At 40.1% G+C, this 19,953-nt stretch overlaps 1 protein-coding gene across 2 annotated transcripts; it reads left to right on the top strand.

Moving 5' to 3' along the window:
- The first annotated feature begins 609 nt into the window (after nt 1–609).
- taok2a (TAO kinase 2a) lies at nt 610–18,899 on the top strand. 2 transcript variants are annotated; one of them, XM_083567458.1, is made up of 20 exons: nt 610–1,137; nt 7,759–7,899; nt 8,043–8,114; nt 8,469–8,570; nt 8,660–8,705; nt 9,760–9,856; nt 9,963–10,076; nt 10,753–10,844; nt 11,137–11,230; nt 11,837–11,918; nt 14,139–14,306; nt 14,425–14,631; nt 14,896–15,039; nt 15,238–15,474; nt 15,597–15,725; nt 15,868–16,071; nt 16,261–16,500; nt 16,618–16,830; nt 17,002–17,184; nt 17,823–18,899. In XM_083567458.1, exons 2-20 carry the CDS (start codon nt 7,768–7,770, stop codon nt 18,762–18,764), a joined length of 3,498 nt encoding a protein of 1,165 aa, XP_083423584.1. In that variant the 5' UTR covers nt 610–1,137; nt 7,759–7,767; the 3' UTR covers nt 18,765–18,899. The 2 variants fall into 2 exon arrangements, with proteins under 2 accessions (XP_083423584.1, XP_083423583.1); XM_083567457.1 differs by having other exon boundaries at nt 16,618–16,839.
- Nucleotides 18,900–19,953: the final 1,054 nt, after the last annotated feature.

Below are 19,953 nucleotides of genomic sequence, written 5' to 3'. Positions count from 1 at the left end.
ACCACCACATTCCATTCATTCATTTATATATATATATATATATATATATATATATATATATATATATATATATATATATATATATATATATATATATATATATATATATTGCTGTTATTTCCGGTGGTCATTGCGTATTTTAATTTTTTAGACATTTTAATGTATGTATTAACGTGCCAATAATAATAATAATAATAATAATAATAATAATAATAATAATAATAATAATAATAATAAAAGACAATCTGTCTCTTTCTGTCTTTCTGTCTTTCTCAAAAGGCGTGTTTTATGACGCGTCCCAAATCACCCATTTCTTTTGTTACAAAGGAGCCACTTATACTCTGGCACGGCCTTTTTTCGCACCCTTTCTAGTGCACTAGATATCCGTTTGGGATTCCGCCTATCAGAGATTCACAATTGAAAAGGTTGATTTATTGTCATGACAAATATTAAACTATTTTTAACATTCGTATTGCCAAAGCTTCGGTACAGTTTTGTAGTAAAAAAATTTAAAATAACTAGAGACAATAATAAAAAAATAAATAAAGTAAGTCTCTCGCTCACACAAACACACCCACAGGAAGCGAATGTTTGCGAGCGTGACCTCTCGCCCTTTTTCCGGTTGCCTCCCGCCCCACGTAGCCATCTTCGTTTCCTGAACAAAAAAAGGGGCGAAATTGGACAGGACAGCCAGCCGGAGAGTCTCTCCGTCCCCCGTGACACGGAGCAGTCGTGAACACCGATGGGCCTCCGCAATATGATAGGATCGGGAGTGTGTGAAGAGGAACACCAGCCGCGCGCCGCCTTGGCTAGCTAAGCAGAGAGACCGTTAGCTAGCTAAGTAAAGCCGCTCGGTCGCTAGGCTAGCTAACGGACAGTCCATTAACGTCACGGTGGAATCGGGATTAGCTTAGCTAGCTGGCTAACGAGCTAGCTTGTGTGGACCACCAAAGCAGGACACAAGGCGTTAGCCAAGGAGGGGGAGAATCAGGAAGCCCACATTTCACTTCACTAATTCGAGATTATGGGTCATATTTCGGTCTGAATCATCCCAAACAGCTCGGAAACACTGCTGCTGTTTGTGAAGGGAGAACAAGAAGGATTTATTTTGCACGACGGGATCAACTGTAAGCCGTGGTAAGCCATTTTATGTATGTATGTATGTATGAGTAGAGATTGTGTTTTTACCATGTTGACAGTCCGTCCAGTAAACTGAATTTACAGAACAGGAGGTCAGGAAAGTCACACATACACCATGTGTTAAAGTTTCCCCACAAAGGCCATTCATTTGCTAAACGTGCTGTATAAGAGTTGGATCCACTCAGTTCTGATCCAATCTGACCCATTATCTTTCTTTTCCATAACTGCCAAGTCCAAATAAAGCTGTTTCTCTCAAGCTCTGTCTTGTTCCATAACTGAATAATGGATCCATAAGAACAACCTTAAGAGCCATGAAGAGCAACTGAAGAACTATGAGGATGGTTTTGGATCGTAATTAATGTTTGCAATTTAAGCGCCCATCACTGAACAATACACCTCAATGATGAACAAAATTACGAACACTATAATGAATGGACGCTAAGTGAGACCCAGACAAGGATGGGTTCCGTTTTTGTGACTGTTTTTTTTTCCTCATCCCATCTCGGGGAGTTTTATTTGCCATTGTTCCCACTGACTTACTCAGTAGGGATAAACTTATAGGGACTAACATATAAATACAATGTTATAACCTCTTTATCTCTGTAAAGATTTTTTTTTTTTTTTGGGACAATTCCTGTTGTTGAATTTTACCCTGATTCCAACGATCTGATCTGTTGCTTTCTCCTGATTTTTTTATTTTTTTTGTGTATGTGTTTGGATGAGACACGGCCACTCAGTAAGCAACAGATTTAACTCCGACGTGTGCAGAGACACCATGGTGCTTGTTTTATTGAAGCCAATGAGGTCTGTCTTTTGGTTTCTGCCATTTTCATACATTTTTATTAAACTATAGAGGGCATAGGTCTAAACAGGAATGCTCTGAGAGAGAAAAGGTACTAAAGTGAACCTTTGGGTGTCACAAAGTTTGGACCTCCATGGATACATTTATTACCTATTTTTTACGTAGATTATCTACCCGGATACAGTTTGGGGGAAAAAACAAGCCTTAGATTTTTAGAGTTGGTGGTCCTAGGCCTTGCTTCTGCTGCAGGACCAGATGTGCTTTATTCTTTACAGCGTCGCCTTCTACAGATGTTTTTACCAGGAGCTTTTTAAGTCTAAATAGGCAGAGCAGGACCGAGCAGGCCATCGACGAGTGCCAGCCTTCCGTTTTTAAGGGAGGAAGAGGTTATTTTTAAAGTCCCAATAACCCTAGCAAGAGAGATGAACACATGTCAGATTGTCTGGGGCCAATCAGGATCCACTGGCTTCAAACCCACAAGGGGGGAAAAAAAGACCTGCGGTGGATCCAGACGTCAGTGGAAAACAGGGGGAAGCTGGAATTATGCCTCTTAATTGCACATGTGCGGAATGTGGGCTATGAATTATGACGACTATGTCATGTAGTGTGCTTTGGGATTCAACTGGTAGTGTTGATATGGAGTACTGACCCTCTCAAGGAATTGAGAAGGTAATGGTAAGGGTTGAAAACAGGCCTATTGTGTAGGCCTCTCGCACAGTTTCCCTCTCCTGTCGGTACAGGAAATAACGTCCATCCTTTTGCATTTACCATGTGTGACTGCTTCTCGAATGTTATTACAGGCCTCTTAATAAATGTGGCTCTTTCGTAGATGGGGCACATTGTTTAAATTCTGATAAGTTGTCTTCCTGGATATGTGTATTGGCTGTAGCTTTAGGAGGCCAAATTTGCATGTGAACTGCCTTAAGATCCTGTGAATAGATGTGAATAGAGGACTATATCACAGTGGCCCATCCCCATGCTATTGACTGCACTTTTAGCTGCTTTTCACAATCCTGACTATTCACACTTGACCCATTTATACTCACATGAAACATGGCCAAAAAAGCCCCTGAAGAAGAACGCATTCTATGTTAAGGGAATGATTAGTGTATTATCGGGATATAACACAATCATGTCCAATAAAAAAACACGATAACATGCAGGACTTTTTTTATTGTTATTATATATACCTCAATGTATTTCAAATGTTTATTATTATTTTTTTTTTATGTATGAAGTGAAAGCTTGGTAATAATCTCAGTATGGTGATAAGTTATGTCACAATACAAAGTTTTATGTGTGTGTTGTGATATCTGATTAAAAGGTTTGCTGCTTTTTACTGCTATGGGTTTTTTTTCCCCTACAAAAGAATGTACCTATTGATTTTTGGGCTAAAAAAGTAGGCATTTTGCTGGCTTTTTGTTGGTAAACATGAATATAATTGTGCATAGTGTGTAGTGGCAAATTATGATGTGGTATTTCTGTCAAATTTACATGCTACTCGGAAAAAGTAATATTCTTGCACACAGACATTTTAAAGTTCTGGTTTTGCTGAATTGACAAGCAAGGGCACTGTAAACATTTGAACAGGCCACTGCAGAGATCAGAATGTGCATGTCGTGCTTCTTAATCATTTGTTTTTAATACTGCTCTTTAAAAATAAAAAAGTCAAGCCCTGCTCATTTACTTGTTCTGAAATTAACCCTTGTTCCCATATCAGGAGACAAATTGCATGAAATCAGAAATCTTAGGGGATTGTATTTTTAGCTTGGCTTTTTTTTTCTTCCTCCCACTGCTGTCTCTCGCAGTCTCACGGCCCACTCACGGTTAACATAAAAGCACTGAATGTCTTCACAAAAGTCTTTAACGTTTAACGTCGGCTCTCGTGGGAATGCGTCGTACAATTGCCTTCCCCAGACCGTTTCTGCTGTCGTTATGTTTGAAACCTCCAGTAGAACTTTTTTCCCTATGGACTCTCCTGGAACTGGCTCATTTAGCCTCACTTCCTGTTTCATGCACTGTTGTGGGGATCGTGCTATTTTTACGCCTTTCTTTGCAGTTCCATGTCTTTTCTTTTGTCATGTGCTGTTCTTGTATCCTGTAAAAAAATAAAGATAGTTGAGAAAAAAAAGTATATGCACCACAGCAAATCCAATTAGACAGTTTTATTAAAATGTGATGTGGAGTTTTATTTAAAGATGCAGCAGGTACGATAGTATTATTGTTTTCAAGATTAGGTTTCTAATGGCTAAATGTCAGGGTGGGACATTTGAATTTTTGTTTGTTTGGGAAATGTCTTACCTTTTAGAGCACACTCCAATGTTTATAAATATCCCAGTATCTATATTGGCCAGTGAAGAGTCTATAAAAGCAAAATAAAGTTGTATAAATCTTTGCAATCATCTAGCAGTTAAATTGAAGTGGAAATAAAAGAACTAGCTAGACGTTTGTGTAGTGTGATGCATTTAAAAAAAAATGGCCCCACCCAAACATTATTGAAGAATGAGAAACCACCTGGTGAGTCAGAATAGTATGTTTAAAAGTGCCACAAAGAGTCTGATGCATTTCTGATCGCCTGCTACACAACGTTTTGATTGTTTTCTCCTTGATGAATTTTGAGAGGTTGCATCATTTAAGCGTGTCGTACTTTACCAGAGGCCAAATACTTACAAAAACATTAGTCATGTAAGAGTTTACTTCATTTTCACAAGGTACATACTATTATTGAAAAGCGAAATACATGATTTGTTTTGCTTTCATTTTGGGTGAACGCACACGCAACTCTCTCGCTACTGATCCATGGTGTCACTGATACAAAAGCAATTCCCTTTTCAAAGTAGATCTGTATCTTATGACATGTTCAGTGTCTGTTTTTAATGGAAAAACTCTTTTATAACACTTATGCAGTTTATCCCAATCTTGTGTCGCTGAAATGTTGTTCAAGACTTCTATTAGCGTGAAGTTAAATTGTGACGAACCCACACTTTGCAGAAAGATTATAATGTAGCATAATAGAATGGAATTGTGTAATGATAGTTAGACATCATTATATCAGAGTCAACTTGTTTATGCAGGGTGGTGTAGTTACACAGGACGGCTGTTTTGGAGCACAATAAACTGTAAAGACTTTGCTGTGTCTGAGTCAAAAAAAAACGTGTAGAGCAGGAGAGAAGACCTTCTGCTACCTAGGTCGCAAAAGCTAGGTAGCAGAAGGTCTTCTCTCCTGGAAAGCCGACACTTCACAGCTGTGTGCTTGAAGGCATGACGCAGACATGCATCATGTGAAACTCGAAGTTCAGGAATGAACAAGCTTTAGTCATGACCATTTACCGATACTTAACCCTGAAACAACCTGCTGAAATGCAAATAGGCTTGGACGATAGACTGCGATGCAAATAGTCCTTCAGAAAATGTGGTGTCTGCAGATTTTTATTTTTTTTTCTCCACAAAAATAAACTTTCTACGTGTTTCCTTTTCACGTTTTTTTTTGTTTGTATGTATTCTATGAAATCTTTAATAAGCTGCTGCCTGACTTCAAACCATCTGACAAAGCAGTTCAATACTGAGCACATGCTTGTGTAATGATGAGCATAGTTGCAGCTAATTACACATTTATTACCTTACATTTATTGTCTTACTTGGTTTTGCAAGCACTTCTGTCCTTGCACTTAAAAAGGCATGTTGTGTATGCTTGGCCACGCCTTTTTACCAACCACCAGCCACAGACTGTTCTATTGTCAATAAAGTGGACACTGTAGGACAGTGGCATTTTGCACACACTCTCACCTAACAAGCCTACTCTTTGAACCTGAATCCCCATGAGTGAAAGCACTTACATATGCGAACAACAGTTTTCCATAGTAAAGATGAATAAGGTTGATAGCGTGCAAGCTCGGTAAGACAGTAATGTGTAAAAGGCACTTCTGCTTTTCTACTCGTCCACTATAACGACAAAGGCCCTATTTTTCACCTGGTGTTTTTAGGAGGTTCTGAGAAATAAACCTCAACTTTGATCATTTTTGTAAGAACACTTCCAAGGCTCCTTTTAATAAGCTGGAAAAAGATGCCAGAGTGTGTGCTTTATTTTCCACACACATATGAAGCCAAGAAATGACCTGTTAATGCAAAAAAACACCCAATCTGACGTTAGACCACTACTATTGACTAATTAAAAGAATGGAGAAAAATGTTGTTTAGATGCCTTGCAGCAGCAATCTGAATGCTGTTAGGTAATTATCGAATAGAAAAAGAATATAATGTATTTTTTTTGTCATTGTCATGGTGTGATGTGGTTTAATGGCTTGATTTACTATACGCTGTAATAATTCCATTCCCCCGATCCCGTGTGAATCTAATCAAGTTTGAGACATCGAAATTCACTGTGACATTAAAGACCTTTCTAGTAACAAACGATTAACAAAGTTACATCACTTTGTTTATTTATTTTATTGGAAGACAACTTGAAGGCAAGTATATTCTAAGCATAGTCATTAGAAGAACTTTAAATCATTGCTTGACTTGACTCCAGTCCTGTGGGCATTAGTTTTACCTTAGTGGGCTAATCTTATTATTTCAGGAGTAATCTTATCTTTAAAAGACCTGCCCACGAGTTTCTGATCTCTTTTGTTCACTTTTCTGGCCATGATCTTCAAAACGTTAAGAGCTGAACTCTCTTGGCATGTCTGTACAGGAGATTCCAGTTTGGGAAGCAAAACTTTGAAACAGCCTGATACAGTGAACATTTTCAGCACAAGTTAGAGTGAATTGAAAATCATGGAAATGTCGTTTGATATGTTATTGGTGACAAAACACTAACTTTGCATAGTTGCTGACAAGCCATGGGAAACCGTCTGTAGCTGGTCATCGACCATGTTAATAAAATTACTTTTTTGGTCTGGTTTGGTGAAGATCTGCATCAGACTCTCTGGTCTGCTTTGAGACAATCTCCATTGTGAAAAGCGCTATAGAAATAAACTATTACTGCAATATGTTTGCGTTTGTCACATCTGAAGCATTAAGAATTTTCACTTTTCTTTTCTTTTCTTTTTTCTTTTTTTTTTTTTAAGTGGCAGTCGAACTGACAAGTCGAGTCCAACAATAAAAAAAAAAGTCAGCAATTTCTGTTCTTTCAGTTCAGTAGATAAAATCACAACCTTCACTTTATCTAAAGAATAGAAATGACTTTTCGAGAAGTGATGCAGTCTTATCCCGAGCACAGGTGTAACAAGATCGTTTTTGTTTTGTTTGTCAAATGAAAGCATTATGAATGCATGTTTATATAATCACCTCAGATATGCAATAGTTTGGTTTGTTGTCTGTAGAGAGGGCTGTGTCTGTGTATGGCATTTAAAAAATGAGATTTAAAGAGGGCATGACTTCAACAGCTTATAAAAACATGGGCAAATATGGGAACAGCTTCACCAAAATAGAACATCATAACAGTTTCTTTGAATAAGGCATTTGTTCTTGCCCAGGCCTTGTGATTTGCCTTAGGCAGTACTTCCATCCTCAACTGTGCAGGCCAAAGATCTGACCGATCTACAACCCATTGCCAGATCTATAAAATGTATATTTAACAGATTTTACTCTTGTACACAAAAAAAAAAAGCTCAGCTGATAATTACCTAAGAGTTTGTTTTCTTCCATGGAGCAGATATTTATATAAGGACACTGAAATGTCATATAACAGTCAAAAGATTTATTTCTTTTTTTTTATTCGTAGATAATATATGCAGAATTCTGCAAGTTGTAAAATACACAGATGATTTATAAGATTATAGAGATGCTTTGTACATTCTCTTTTTCTATGTTTTTAGGAGCTGGCCATGCCTGCGAGTGTCCGCGCCGGGAGTCTGAAGGACCCTGAGGTAGCAGATCTCTTTTACAAAGATGATCCCGAGAAGCTCTTCACCGACCTTCGTGAGATCGGCCACGGGAGTTTCGGAGCTGTGTACTTTGTAAGAGCCAGAAATGTTGTGAAATGTGTTTGTACTCTTTTTTTTTCAAACACACATGTAAAATTGTTAACAGAAGGTCTGGGATATTAATTCAGTGGGGGAGTGTTGGTAATGTCGTCCCACTGAGCTTTTCCCTGTCCTAGGCACGAGATGTTCGCTCCAACGAGGTGGTTGCAATCAAAAAAATGTCTTACAGTGGCAAACAGTCGAACGAGGTGAGTGACTGTTTCTCGACATTTACAGTCACCAGGGCTGCCTTTTTTTATCGCTTCTGTCTACCTGTTATATATCAGAATATTATTTTTTATCAAATCCTGACACTCAGTATCTAAATAGGCTACAGTGTAGAGTTCTGTGAATAAATTCATGATCTTAAAATGTAATTATCTGCTGTAAACGTGCAGCTTCGATGGAAAAGAAGCCGACAATTGCTTTATAGCTGAAGGAAATTGTGCAAATATTTGATTACAGACATAACCATGATAAACCCTCAGCACCTTTTGAATTGCATTTTTGTTCAACTTTCTTCTCTACACGGTTGCTCTTACTTTGACTGTATTTGTGTGTAGAAATGGCAGGACATCATTAAAGAGGTGAAGTTCCTCCAGAAACTCAGGCACCCCAACACTATTGAGTACAAAGGCTGCTACCTGAGGGAGCACACAGCATGGGTAAGGGTACATGTTTTTCAACTGTGTACAATTCAGTGTAGAGAATCGATTTTTCATCTGCTTTCTCTTTCTTTTTCCCCACCTCATAGCTGGTAATGGAGTACTGCTTGGGTTCTGCATCTGATCTATTAGAGGGTGAGTAGAGAGCTCTTCTTTCTCCCATCTTATTCTATGCGTCCACATTTCCTTATGCATCAAAGCCTCGCTGTTCCATTTTCTTTCTTGGCCCTGAGTCTGAGACACTTGTGTGACTGCCTCTGGTCACACAATTGGTTAAAGTGCTATATAAATACAAAACATTTACATATTGTTGATTTAGGTTTTTGTTTCTAGGAGAGTTTATCTAGCAAGAAAATACCACAAAATGTTTGAGCTATTCATCTTTTAATCTAAATAATTTGTCACTTTCAGGAACACAATGTTTTTACAGTTTGCCTTGTACTAATCTTCAATCAACATAATGCACTCTAGAATGTGTCACACCCCTGGGTGTGGGTTTTGCTCTACAAGATGCTTGTTAGAAGCAAATATGGTTTGTGTGTGTCTTCCTGTCCACTTTCCCCCTTTTCCAGTGGTCTCTTGCTTGATGATATACTGCTTGGAGTTGATTCAATTGGAAGAGAGGGGGGTTTGTGCTAAATCCCAGGTTATTTGGCAGACACTTAAAAGGCTGTTCAAAGCGACCTTGAACAATATAAGAATATGGAGCCGTATTATGTTTAATATGGACTTTCTATCATAATTCATAAAGGATCAAATATCATTTGATTAAATTAAATTATTTATAAGCTGTTTATTCAGACACATCTGCTCCCTCTTGGTGAGGGCCCTGCTACTCTCCCTCAGCACCAATGAATGACATCTACTTAAACATGTCCAGCAAAACTCTTCTATTCTTTTAATCTAGGATGTCTGTCCTTGTTGGTGAAAAGGACATGAAAAAATACTCCACAGTTGAAAAAGGCTCTAAGTTTTTCACCATTAGGATTTCTGTAAAGTTTGTTTAGATTTTCCAGGGGTGTTGGCTGTTGTGAAAATCAACTCTGACTTCCTGCTTCCAAAGGAAGTACGTCAACATACGGAAACAAATCAGGATTTCTTCATCTTTTTGATGATTACTTGGAGACATTTAGATTTAGGTAGTTATTTGCTCTGTATCTAAACATTCCTTTATTGTTTGTATTCGTAGTCCATAAGAAGCCCTTACAGGAAGTGGAAATTGCTGCTATTACCCATGGTGCACTGCAGGGTCTGGCATACCTTCACTCCCATAATATGATCCACAGGTGCGTTTACTGATATTTGCGATGCTGTTTTTAATCATGAGACAGATTTTATTTGAATAATGTGCCTTGCTAAACCGGTTGGTTGATGTCAATCTCTCTCACACAGGGATGTTAAAGCAGGGAACATTTTGCTTACTGAGCCTGGTCAGGTGAAGCTTGGAGATTTTGGCTCTGCCTCCATTATGGCTCCAGCCAACTCTTTTGTGGGCACACCCTACTGGTGAGGCACATTTTTGAACGTTCTCTTGAACCTTACATAATTTCATTCCTGCAGCGGTGGTGGGGCGGGTGGTGTTTGGGGTTAAATATGCATTTGTTAGATCAAAATCCATTGTTCTATATACTTAAGTGTATAGTGTGATCTATGTTTCTGGGAGTGTCTGTACAGTCAGGAATTTATTTATTTATTTTTTAACTCCCTGTTAAGGAAATGCTTTAGTGAACGCTAAATTGAGAGCAGAACTCTGCCAACAAGAATAAAACCACTCCGAATGCTTATAAATTTCTATTTGAAACAGAGAGGCTTTGTTGCGATTTGAAGGTGTGCCCAAGAGGTGCTTTAGGCTCTATAAATAAATTTGAAGTGGGATGTCCACACCCTTTCCCATGCTGCAGCACCCACAAATAATTGCTGCTTTTTCTCCCACAGCAATTCTATAGGTAAAACGTGGCAACTACTCGTGTTGCCTTTTATTGTGTCTCTACTCAGACATGCAAATATCCAGTGCCTTTGCTTGTATCAGTGTTTTTGTGTTAAAGTTCATTTAGTGGCAACTGTAGGTTTAATGATCATTTATATTCGTTATTAATATTCATACACTCGTTACAGCTTGTAACTCACACGATCTCCCAACAAACATCGGATTGACGTTTTTCCTTTGAACTCTAATGTACAGGATGGCCCCTGAAGTGATTCTAGCGATGGATGAGGGTCAATATGATGGCAAGGTTGATGTCTGGTCTCTAGGAATCACCTGTATAGAGCTGGGTGAGTGCAGTCACTGTAACACACAGCTTCTTTTTTACACTTAACTTGAACAACACAAATTGTGGGTGTGGCTCATTTAGGTCAGTCGGGTGGTGCGCACGACTTTGTAGTGTCTGAGAGGCCTCCTACAGAGAAGGATTTTGGGGTTTAGATGTTAATCCGCTTAGCTAATGGCATCTCTCTTTCTGTATACCTCTCCTTGACCACTTTCTCTCATTCGGTTTACAAATTTTTCTCATTGTTTTTTATTGTTCATTTGATTAATTCTGCCCCTGTGATTATATCCCTCTAGCGGAGAGGAAGCCTCCTCTGTTTAATATGAATGCTATGAGTGCCTTATATCACATTGCTCAAAACGAGAGCCCCATCCTGGCGTCAAATCACTGGTGAGCACTCCCTTCATATCTATGCTTTTACAGCTCAACTTTAATTTGCTTACTATCTATAATAACTTACTGTAAATAATAACAATATAAATTTTCACATACTGGTAAAAGTAGGCTATTATTTTGACTGTCTAGTAATTCAAATCAATCTGCACAATAAATGTGAATAAAGACCAGGCGTGGTCGTATTTTTTGTCACATTTTAGAATATTTACACCCTGACTTGAATTTGGGATTTTTTTTATCATCTGCCATACGAGTCATAAAAATGTTTGAAATTATACAATGGCTTCATTTGTCCTTGCCTGTTGCCTGTTATTCCATGTTAAAACGGTACACTGTTCAAAACAGAGGTAGGTGGTTGCTTAGTGGTTAAGGCATTGGGCTCTGGATTGGAATGTCACAAATTCAAATCTCAGCAACATCAATTTGGCACAGTTGGTCCTTTGAGCAAACTTAAATTCTTCAAATGCTCAGTTGTGAGTTTTTTTTTGATAAGGACATCTGCCAAATGCAGTAAATATATATATTTATATATATTTTTTTAAAAAACTCCCAGAAATTCCAGTTCCTGGCTAATTGTCACCATGCATTATTACATTTCAGGTCAGATTATTTCCGTAACTTTGTAGACTCCTGCCTACAGAAGATTCCTCAGGACAGGCCTACCTCCGATGTGCTGCTCAATGTAAGCTACATGCCTTAAAACACTTATCTGCTTTCATATCGTTGATTAAATATGTCCTACAATAACCAGTTTCCCGTAACACATATTTTGGTTTTGTTTGTTCCACACAAGGAAAGCGCTCTCTTTTTTTTTTTTTTTTTTTTAAAACAACTTGTCATGTTAATGGTATGTTCACAACTGACTGTGACACATCATTGTTTGCCACATACTTTTGACCCCCAGATTCTAATCCTAACCTAAAAATGCCCATACTAATCAGTAACATCAGTTAGCAGAGGTGGGAAGTAACGAAGTACAACTACTTTGTTACTGTACTTAAGTAGATATTTTTGGTATCGGTACTTTACTTAAATTTTTTTTCTTTAACTTTTTACACAGATATCTGTACTTTTTACTTACATTTTTTAAAACTGGCTCATTACTTTAGTTTTAATCCATTGATTTGGAGAAATGTAAATTTTTTATTTTTTTCTCACTGTGTATTTTTAGCCCATTGCACGTGTTTCCTGTCATTGCACGTCTTTTTGAATCCATTGGTGTATAATGTCCTGGCTCTCATTTACCACAGATGTAGACTAGCCGCAATGATGCACACAATTAACCCTCTGGGTGGCGTTTTGTGGGTTTTTCCCTCATAATAGCGAAACGAATTTAAATTACCGTAATTTCCAGACTATTAAGCGCACCCAAATATAAGCCGCACCCACTGAATTTTACAAAGATTTTTATTTTAAACATAAATAAGCTGCACCTGTCTTTAAGCTGCAGGTGTCTACATTGAAACTAATGAACTTTACACAGGTTTCAACGAAAGACGGTGTCTGTTACATGGCTTGTATCTAAACAGTAGCCTACCAAGAAAGTCATTGTTCACTGTCTTCCTCCTTCCTTTCACAACAATTTCTCTCGAGAGTTTATCTTTGGCATCGGCGTGCGTTTAAAAATCACCATCGATGAAGCTTTTCTCCCGATGCCGTGCAGCTCAGAACACAGGTGAAGTGCGTTTTTTTTATGCCCGGTTGTTTTCAGCGTGACGAATGATTCGCATTTTCTGTTGACAGTCCGAGTGAGCGGCAGGTCAAACGTCAGAGGAACCTCATCCATATTTATGATGTGGTGCGCCAAGCTCGATTTAATATAAAGAGTTTCATTGGTCCACCTGAACCTGTTCGGCAATTTCATTGGTTTAATGTTATGGGGCTCAGTTTTTTGGCATGAAGCTTGTGAAACCGTGAAAACCCCCGGAAAAATCCATAAATTAGCCGCTTCATTGTTCAAAGCATTGGGGAAAAAGTAGTGGCTTATAGTCTGGAAAATACTGTCTTTTTTGATCGTACAGATAAGAACAATACATCATTTCAAATCTGTAAAATGTTTCATTTTATTTGTATACACTTATAATTTTATAACTTTGTAAAATAAACAGACAGTGTGCGCTCTCTGCCGTGTCATCTCCTTTCACAAACACATAAATAAAACAACCTGAATATCAGTAAATATTTGCCTCACTGACATAATAAATATATGTATAGAAGGCTCGAAATGTCTTTTACACAAACCACATTCACATCAAATAAAAATATTGTCTGATTATTTAATTGGTATGATTTATTCCATAAATCCCATAAATCGGTATAATTATGATAAAAGCTTTCTGACTTGTCTTGAAGAGGTGCATTTTCCCTGCTATCACTTCATTAACTGTCCGTGTGGAAACATAGCAAAGGTTCTCTTTTTTGTCCTGAAGATTTACGTAATTTAAACCACCATTATTTCTTTAAAACATTTACAATAGTTTTTCGTTTTCATGCTCTATGTTGCATCCATATTTCTCAATGTCCATGTTGCTTAAAGTATTAAAAACAGGAAGTATTAATATATGGCACATTTAGAACAGATAGAAATGTGCGATTAAGTTGCAATTAAATATTTAATTTGATTGACAGCTCTAATATTAATATGTGAGGTCCAGTTACCAACGTGACACTAAAACAGGTAAAAGTAATAACTACTTTTTACTTAAGTACATGTCCGAGCCAAAACTTCTTTACTTTTACTTGAGTAAAAAAGTATTATCAATACTTCAACTTTTACTCTAGTATTTTAAAACATGAGTATCTGTACTTCTACTTAAGTAAAGGATGTGTGTACTTTCGCCACCTCTGTCAGTTAGTGATTAGACAAACTGGTCTACTGTTCCACCTTGCTCTGTGTTTGTAGCATCGGTTCCTGTGCAGAGAACGCCCCCTGTCTGTGGTGATGGACCTGATAGTGAGGACGAAAGATGCTGTAAGGGAACTAGACAACCTGCAGTACAGAAAGATGAAGAAGATCCTTTTCCAAGAGACGCACAATGGCCCCGCTCAGGATGGAGCCGAAGAGGAAGAGGCACGTCTTGCATACATAAATATTTTGATAGTCTTATATTACATTCTTTTGCTATTCCGGTCTTTTTTCGTGTGCGGTAAGAGCTCGGTGTGGTTACTTTTCTGCCGTATGTGTTCAGGAAGTGGATCAGTACTTGTTGCGGATGGGCACAGTCAACAGCATGGAGAGCTCTCAGTCTGTGCCCTCCATGTCCATCAGTGCCAGCTCCCAGAGCTCGTCAGTTAACAGCCTGGCTGACGGCTCGGATGACAGCACTGAAATGGCTATGATGGGAGAAGGAGAACACACGGTCACTTCTAACAGCTCTATCATACATCGGCCTTCTGTGAGTGTGTCTGCGTGTTCATTTATACAGTAAGGTGTCTGTTGTTTGTGTCTGTAGGCATGTGGACTGAGTGCATGCCTGTTTCTGAATGGTGTGGGTTGTTTTTGCACATAGACATGTTTACTAATCGAATGCTTGTTTTTTTTTTTTATTATTATTATCATTTTTTTTTTTTTTTGAACGTCCAATCACAAGATCCTTTTTAATTTTAATTTTTTATTTTTTAATGTGTACACTTTCTTCCTGGGTGCATATTAATGGCAGGGTCCTGACAATATCTACGATGACCCCTACCAGCCGGAAATCGACTCTCAACAGCCACAGCAACAGCAGGCAACATCAGGAGCTCGCAGGAGAGCGCATTACCGCAACCGTGACCACTTTGCTACCATTCGCACAGCTTCGCTGGTGAGAACGATCACATACACTCAGAACTGCTACCTAACATTAGATGTTTCAGCAGCTGCAGGTAATTAATGCTTTAATGTAAAAGTATATGGTTAATATACTGGTAAATTGGTGAAACTTGTTGTTCACCTTCCACATAATCCAATACGGTTTTCTTCAGTGATTTGCAAATGCTCACGTTTCCTGTTTCTCGCTCAGGTGACAAGGCAGATCCAGGAGCATGAACAAGGCTCAGCACTTCGGGAGCAGATGACCGGCTACAAGCGCATGAGGCGACAGCACCAGAAGCAGCTGCTGGCACTAGAAAACAAACTCAAGACTGAGATGGATGAGCATCAGCTGAGGCTGGACAAAGAGCTGGAGAGCCAGAGGAACAGTTTCAGCAGTGAGGCTGACAAGCTATCTAAGAAGCACCAGGCTATTCTGGAGAAAGAGGTGAGAGGTGGTGCACGATGGAGAAGAGATCTTTTGAGAATGTCTTTACATTTGAAACAGGAACGAGGATAAAGATGATCAGAAATAAAGATAACGTGTGTGGTGGGTTTTTTTCCCCTTAGACCAAAGCTGCACAAACTGAAGAAAAAAAGTTCCAGCAGCACATTTTGGGCCAGCAAAAGAAAGAGCTCACCAATCTCCTAGAGTCACAGAAGCGCCAGTACAGGCAGCGTAAGGAGCAGCTCAAAGAGGTGGGGTTTACTCTACATGCCTTCTCACTGATCTTTTGCATTTTTGTGCTGTTTAGTATTTGGCTTGTATGATTAAGAAGAAACATGGAGAAGCTTTTGGGTATCAGCTAATACTAACATGCAACCTTTGCCGTGTATACAGGAGCTGAATGAGAACCAGTCCACCCCTAAAAGGGAGAAGCAAGAATGGCTAGTGAGGCAGAAGGAGTGTCTCCAGCAGTTCCAGGCAGAAGAGGAGGCTGGGTTACTGCGGCGCCAGAGACAGTATTATGAGCTCCAGTGCCGACAGTATAAGAGAAAGATGCTGCTAGCACGACACAACCTGGAGCAGGATCTTCTCAGAGAGGTGAGACATGGCTCAAATCACAAGGCTGCATTTACGTTCATAGGGGGATTTATATATATATATTTTATTTTTAATTTTTTTTTTAAGACAATTTTTGTGGCAAAAAAGTACATTGGACATTTTCATGGATAATTTGCATGTAGACCTTGTATGGCCTTTATATGTCCTCCATCTTGTATCTCCCTGTAGGAGCTGAATAAAAGGCAGACTCAAAAGGATCTGGAGTGCGCCATGTTGCTGCGGCATCACGAGTCCACTCAGGAGCTGGAGTTCCGTCAGCTGGGCCTGGTTCAGCACACACGGGCCGACCTCATCCGCACCCAGCACCAGAGTGAGCTGACCAATCAGATGGACTACAACAAGCGGCGTGAACAGGAACTCCGACAGAAACACAGCATGGAGGTCCGTCAGCAGCCTAAGAGCCTAAAGGTAGGAGAAAAATGGCCCTTTTGAGTCCACACTTTGACCCACCTGACGCATTTTGCGTTCTTTCGTCCTTATTCAACCTTCACTTTTTTTCTCATGCCTTTTCGTTTCCTTTTCCAGACTAAGGAGCTCCAGATCAAGAGGCAGTTTCAGGACACGTGTAAAATTCAGACGCGGCAGTACAAGGCCCTGAGGAACCATTTGCTGGAGACCACACCCAAATCGGACCACAAGGCCGTACTGAAAAGGCTGAAAGAGGAGCAGACGCGAAAGTTAGCCATCCTCGCTGAGCAGTATGACCACTCCATAAATGACATGCTGTCCACACAGGCTGTGAGTAAGGCAAGGAGAGACCACCTTCTAACATATGACATAACACAACATACAACATACGTGTTACAGATTGATCTACTCAGCACAGATTTATTGGCAGAGATTTAATTTTCTCACCTTGCTTCAGAATGTGTCTCTACTGACATCCTACTGTTGGGTTCACTCTTGCAGCTGCGACTGGATGAGACACAGGAGGCGGAGTACCAGGTGCTGAGAATGCAGCTGCAGCAAGAGCTGGAACTACTGAATGCGTACCAGAGCAAGATTAAAATGCACACGGACACACAGCACGAGAGGGAAATCAAAGACCTGGAGCAAAGAGTATCTATTCGCAGAGCACTGCTTGAGCAGAGGGTGAGGGGCACTGATATGCATGCAATGGTGTATTTGTGTTGTTTCCAAATTCAGGAATAAATTATATAGCTAGTAGTAACGTTGATAGATTATTCAATAGAGGATGACCGATTACTGATTACTGAATTTTACTGATAGCTAGGCTGGATCGCGCTTGCCGAGGACCGATTAATCAACCAATAGTCTTTAAAATGGAAACTGGATTTTTAAAAAAAACACCATGTAAAATACTGAAGTACTGAACTTATTATAAAAAAGAACTGAATTATAAAAACGTGCTTAATTCAATTATGAATGTTTTAATTAATGTATCATAAATTGTACACCACGGAGTTTCAAGTGTACAAATAAAGTCTGTAGTGTCAGTGATTCGCCTCTAGAGGGCAGCTCTCATAATGACAGCAGACCCTCTCAGTTGCTCCAGCAACAGGTGCTACCTGGAAAAATCTTTTTTTTTTTTTTGTTTAGTTTTTTTTGCAGATAGCTCCAGCAATCAACTATCGGTGCTGATTATTCAGCATAACCGTTGAATCGGGAAGACCACTACTATAAAATTCCATCAAACGTTACATCTTTGAAACCAGTGCATGTGGGTGGGGTTATTGTCATGTTGTAAAATCATCTCAATCTTTTTCTAGATCGAGGAGGAGATGCTGTCCCTGCAGAACGATCGATCAGAGCGAATCCGAACCCTGTTAGAGCGCCAGGCTCGAGAGATCGAAGCCTTTGACTCTGAGAGTATGCGACTGGGCTTCAGCAACATGGCACTAACAGGAATCCCAGCTGAGGCTTACAGCCAAGGTTACTCTAACCCACCCTCTTCAGGTTCAGGTGGTTGGCCGTCACGCCCTGTCCCCCGCTCAGGCAGCCACTGGACACACGGTGTCCAGAACTCTGCAGCACCGCCGTCCTGGAGAAGCCAGAACAGTACCCCTGCGTTCAGCCGAGGAGAATCTATCTCCATTTCCAGCCGTGAGCGTGAAAGGGACGTAGATAGGGATTTTGACACTCCAGTATCACGTGGCCTGCCCAGTTCTCTTTCATCTGCCTCTTCTTCATCCTCCTCTTCCTCCTCATCTCATCACCGCCTGCATTACTTGGCACAGCAGTACCACCATCAGAGCACACCTCACCTATACCGAGAGCGGGAGAGAGAGAGGGAGCGTGAGAGAGAGAGGGAGCGGGAGCGAGAGCGTGAAAGAGAATGGGGGGGCAACGGTGGAGGAAGCCACCGCTCATCCTCATATGCTCATGGTCACTCACGCCATCTCTCCAGCCACTCATCTTCGCAGTCTCTGGCATTGCTCCCTCCTCCTCCACCGCCACCACCAGTCTCTTTTTCACCTTCGTCCCCACCATCATCATCTTCCTCTTCTTCATCTCAGGGCGGCTATGGGGGGAGGAGCGAGGGTCTGGTAGTCAGGGGCCCCAGTTTAATGGCTCTGAGGAACAGCCCCGGGCCACTAAGGAGGACTGCATCAGGAGGGGGGCCTGGTGGAGCAGCTGGGGATGGAGGGTTGAGCCGCAGCACCTCAGTCACCTCCCACATCTCCAATGGCTCCCATCTCTCCTACTCTTAAAGTGTGTCGTCATAAAGCATTCACCGTAATCAACAGGAGACATAGTGGATACGTGTTTTTTTTTGTATTTAGATGACTGATTGCTCCTTTGAGTAGTAGTGTTAAGTGTGGAATTAGTGATCTTTATTCCACACCTTTAACGATAATCAGACGGCTGTAGCTGATGCTGTGACTTGGACTTTGAGTAGTGTTACGTACGGCAAACGGCAGACATCACTTATACTCTCTTGGTAGATTGGTAGATCTCAGGGCTACCAAGGGAGGGGTTAGGGATTGGCTAGAGAGCTAAGTGTGGCAAACGGTGAGAGAAACGGTAGGTGCTTAAGAATTGGAGATGTAAAGTGACTAAGTGGGCAGAGCAGTTAATGTAGGGCTGGGTATTCATTCAGGAGCTCTGCTGGAAGAGAAGTTTGTAGTTTTGAAATCAGAAATTTCAACACACTACCTCCAACTTTTACTCTATTTTTTTTTTAAAGAGCAGTGCTTGATTTGCTTACTGTGGAGTGCTAGCACAGACAACTAACACTAAGCTAGTAACAAACTGTCAAGATCCATAGGATCCATACAAAGGTAGCCGTTACATTCTATTAGAACTGACTTTTCTTCACAATTGAGCAGATGGAGATTGCTTACTAGGCTTCGTCAGCAATGAAATATCCAGGCAGGAATTGCTGCGACGCCGGCTTTTGGTACTGCAACTTTAGACACTACACCACTTAACACTACAGAGCCCATTCTGGTTCTGTGATGGTGCTGTTTCAGCAGTTCCTGCTTGGAGACTTTATGGTCCAAGAATTTGTAACAAAACTGTTCAATGTGAGCTTTACTATTAAAGGAGAGGCAATAGTGTCCGAATTAGCATGGTGTTGGTTTAAAGACATTAAACTAAAACTGGGAGGATGCTTAAAAAGAATTTCATGTAGTTATGTATATAATAAAACGATACTAAAACTATATTAAAACATACTGGTCATTAAAATGCAAATTTGTATTAGGGACAAGGAGATTTTTGGTTTTTGGTAACACCCCCCCCCCCCCCCCCCCAATTAAACTTGCACACTGCCATCCAGAGGCCTGATTAACCTACAGTAACTCCGCCCACTGTCCTTTTATGGGCATGCTGCCAGTTTCATTAGCTCTGGCTGAGCAATAATTCACGGACCATCTTTTTTTTTTGTGGTTGTGTTAC

The sequence above is a fragment of the Silurus aristotelis genome, assembly GCF_946808225.1.
Source record: "Silurus aristotelis genome assembly, chromosome: 17".
Taxonomy (NCBI): domain Eukaryota; kingdom Metazoa; phylum Chordata; class Actinopteri; order Siluriformes; family Siluridae; genus Silurus; species Silurus aristotelis.
The sequence above is the reverse complement of the archived record's forward strand: the minus strand, read 5'-3'. Positions and strand labels throughout refer to the sequence as shown.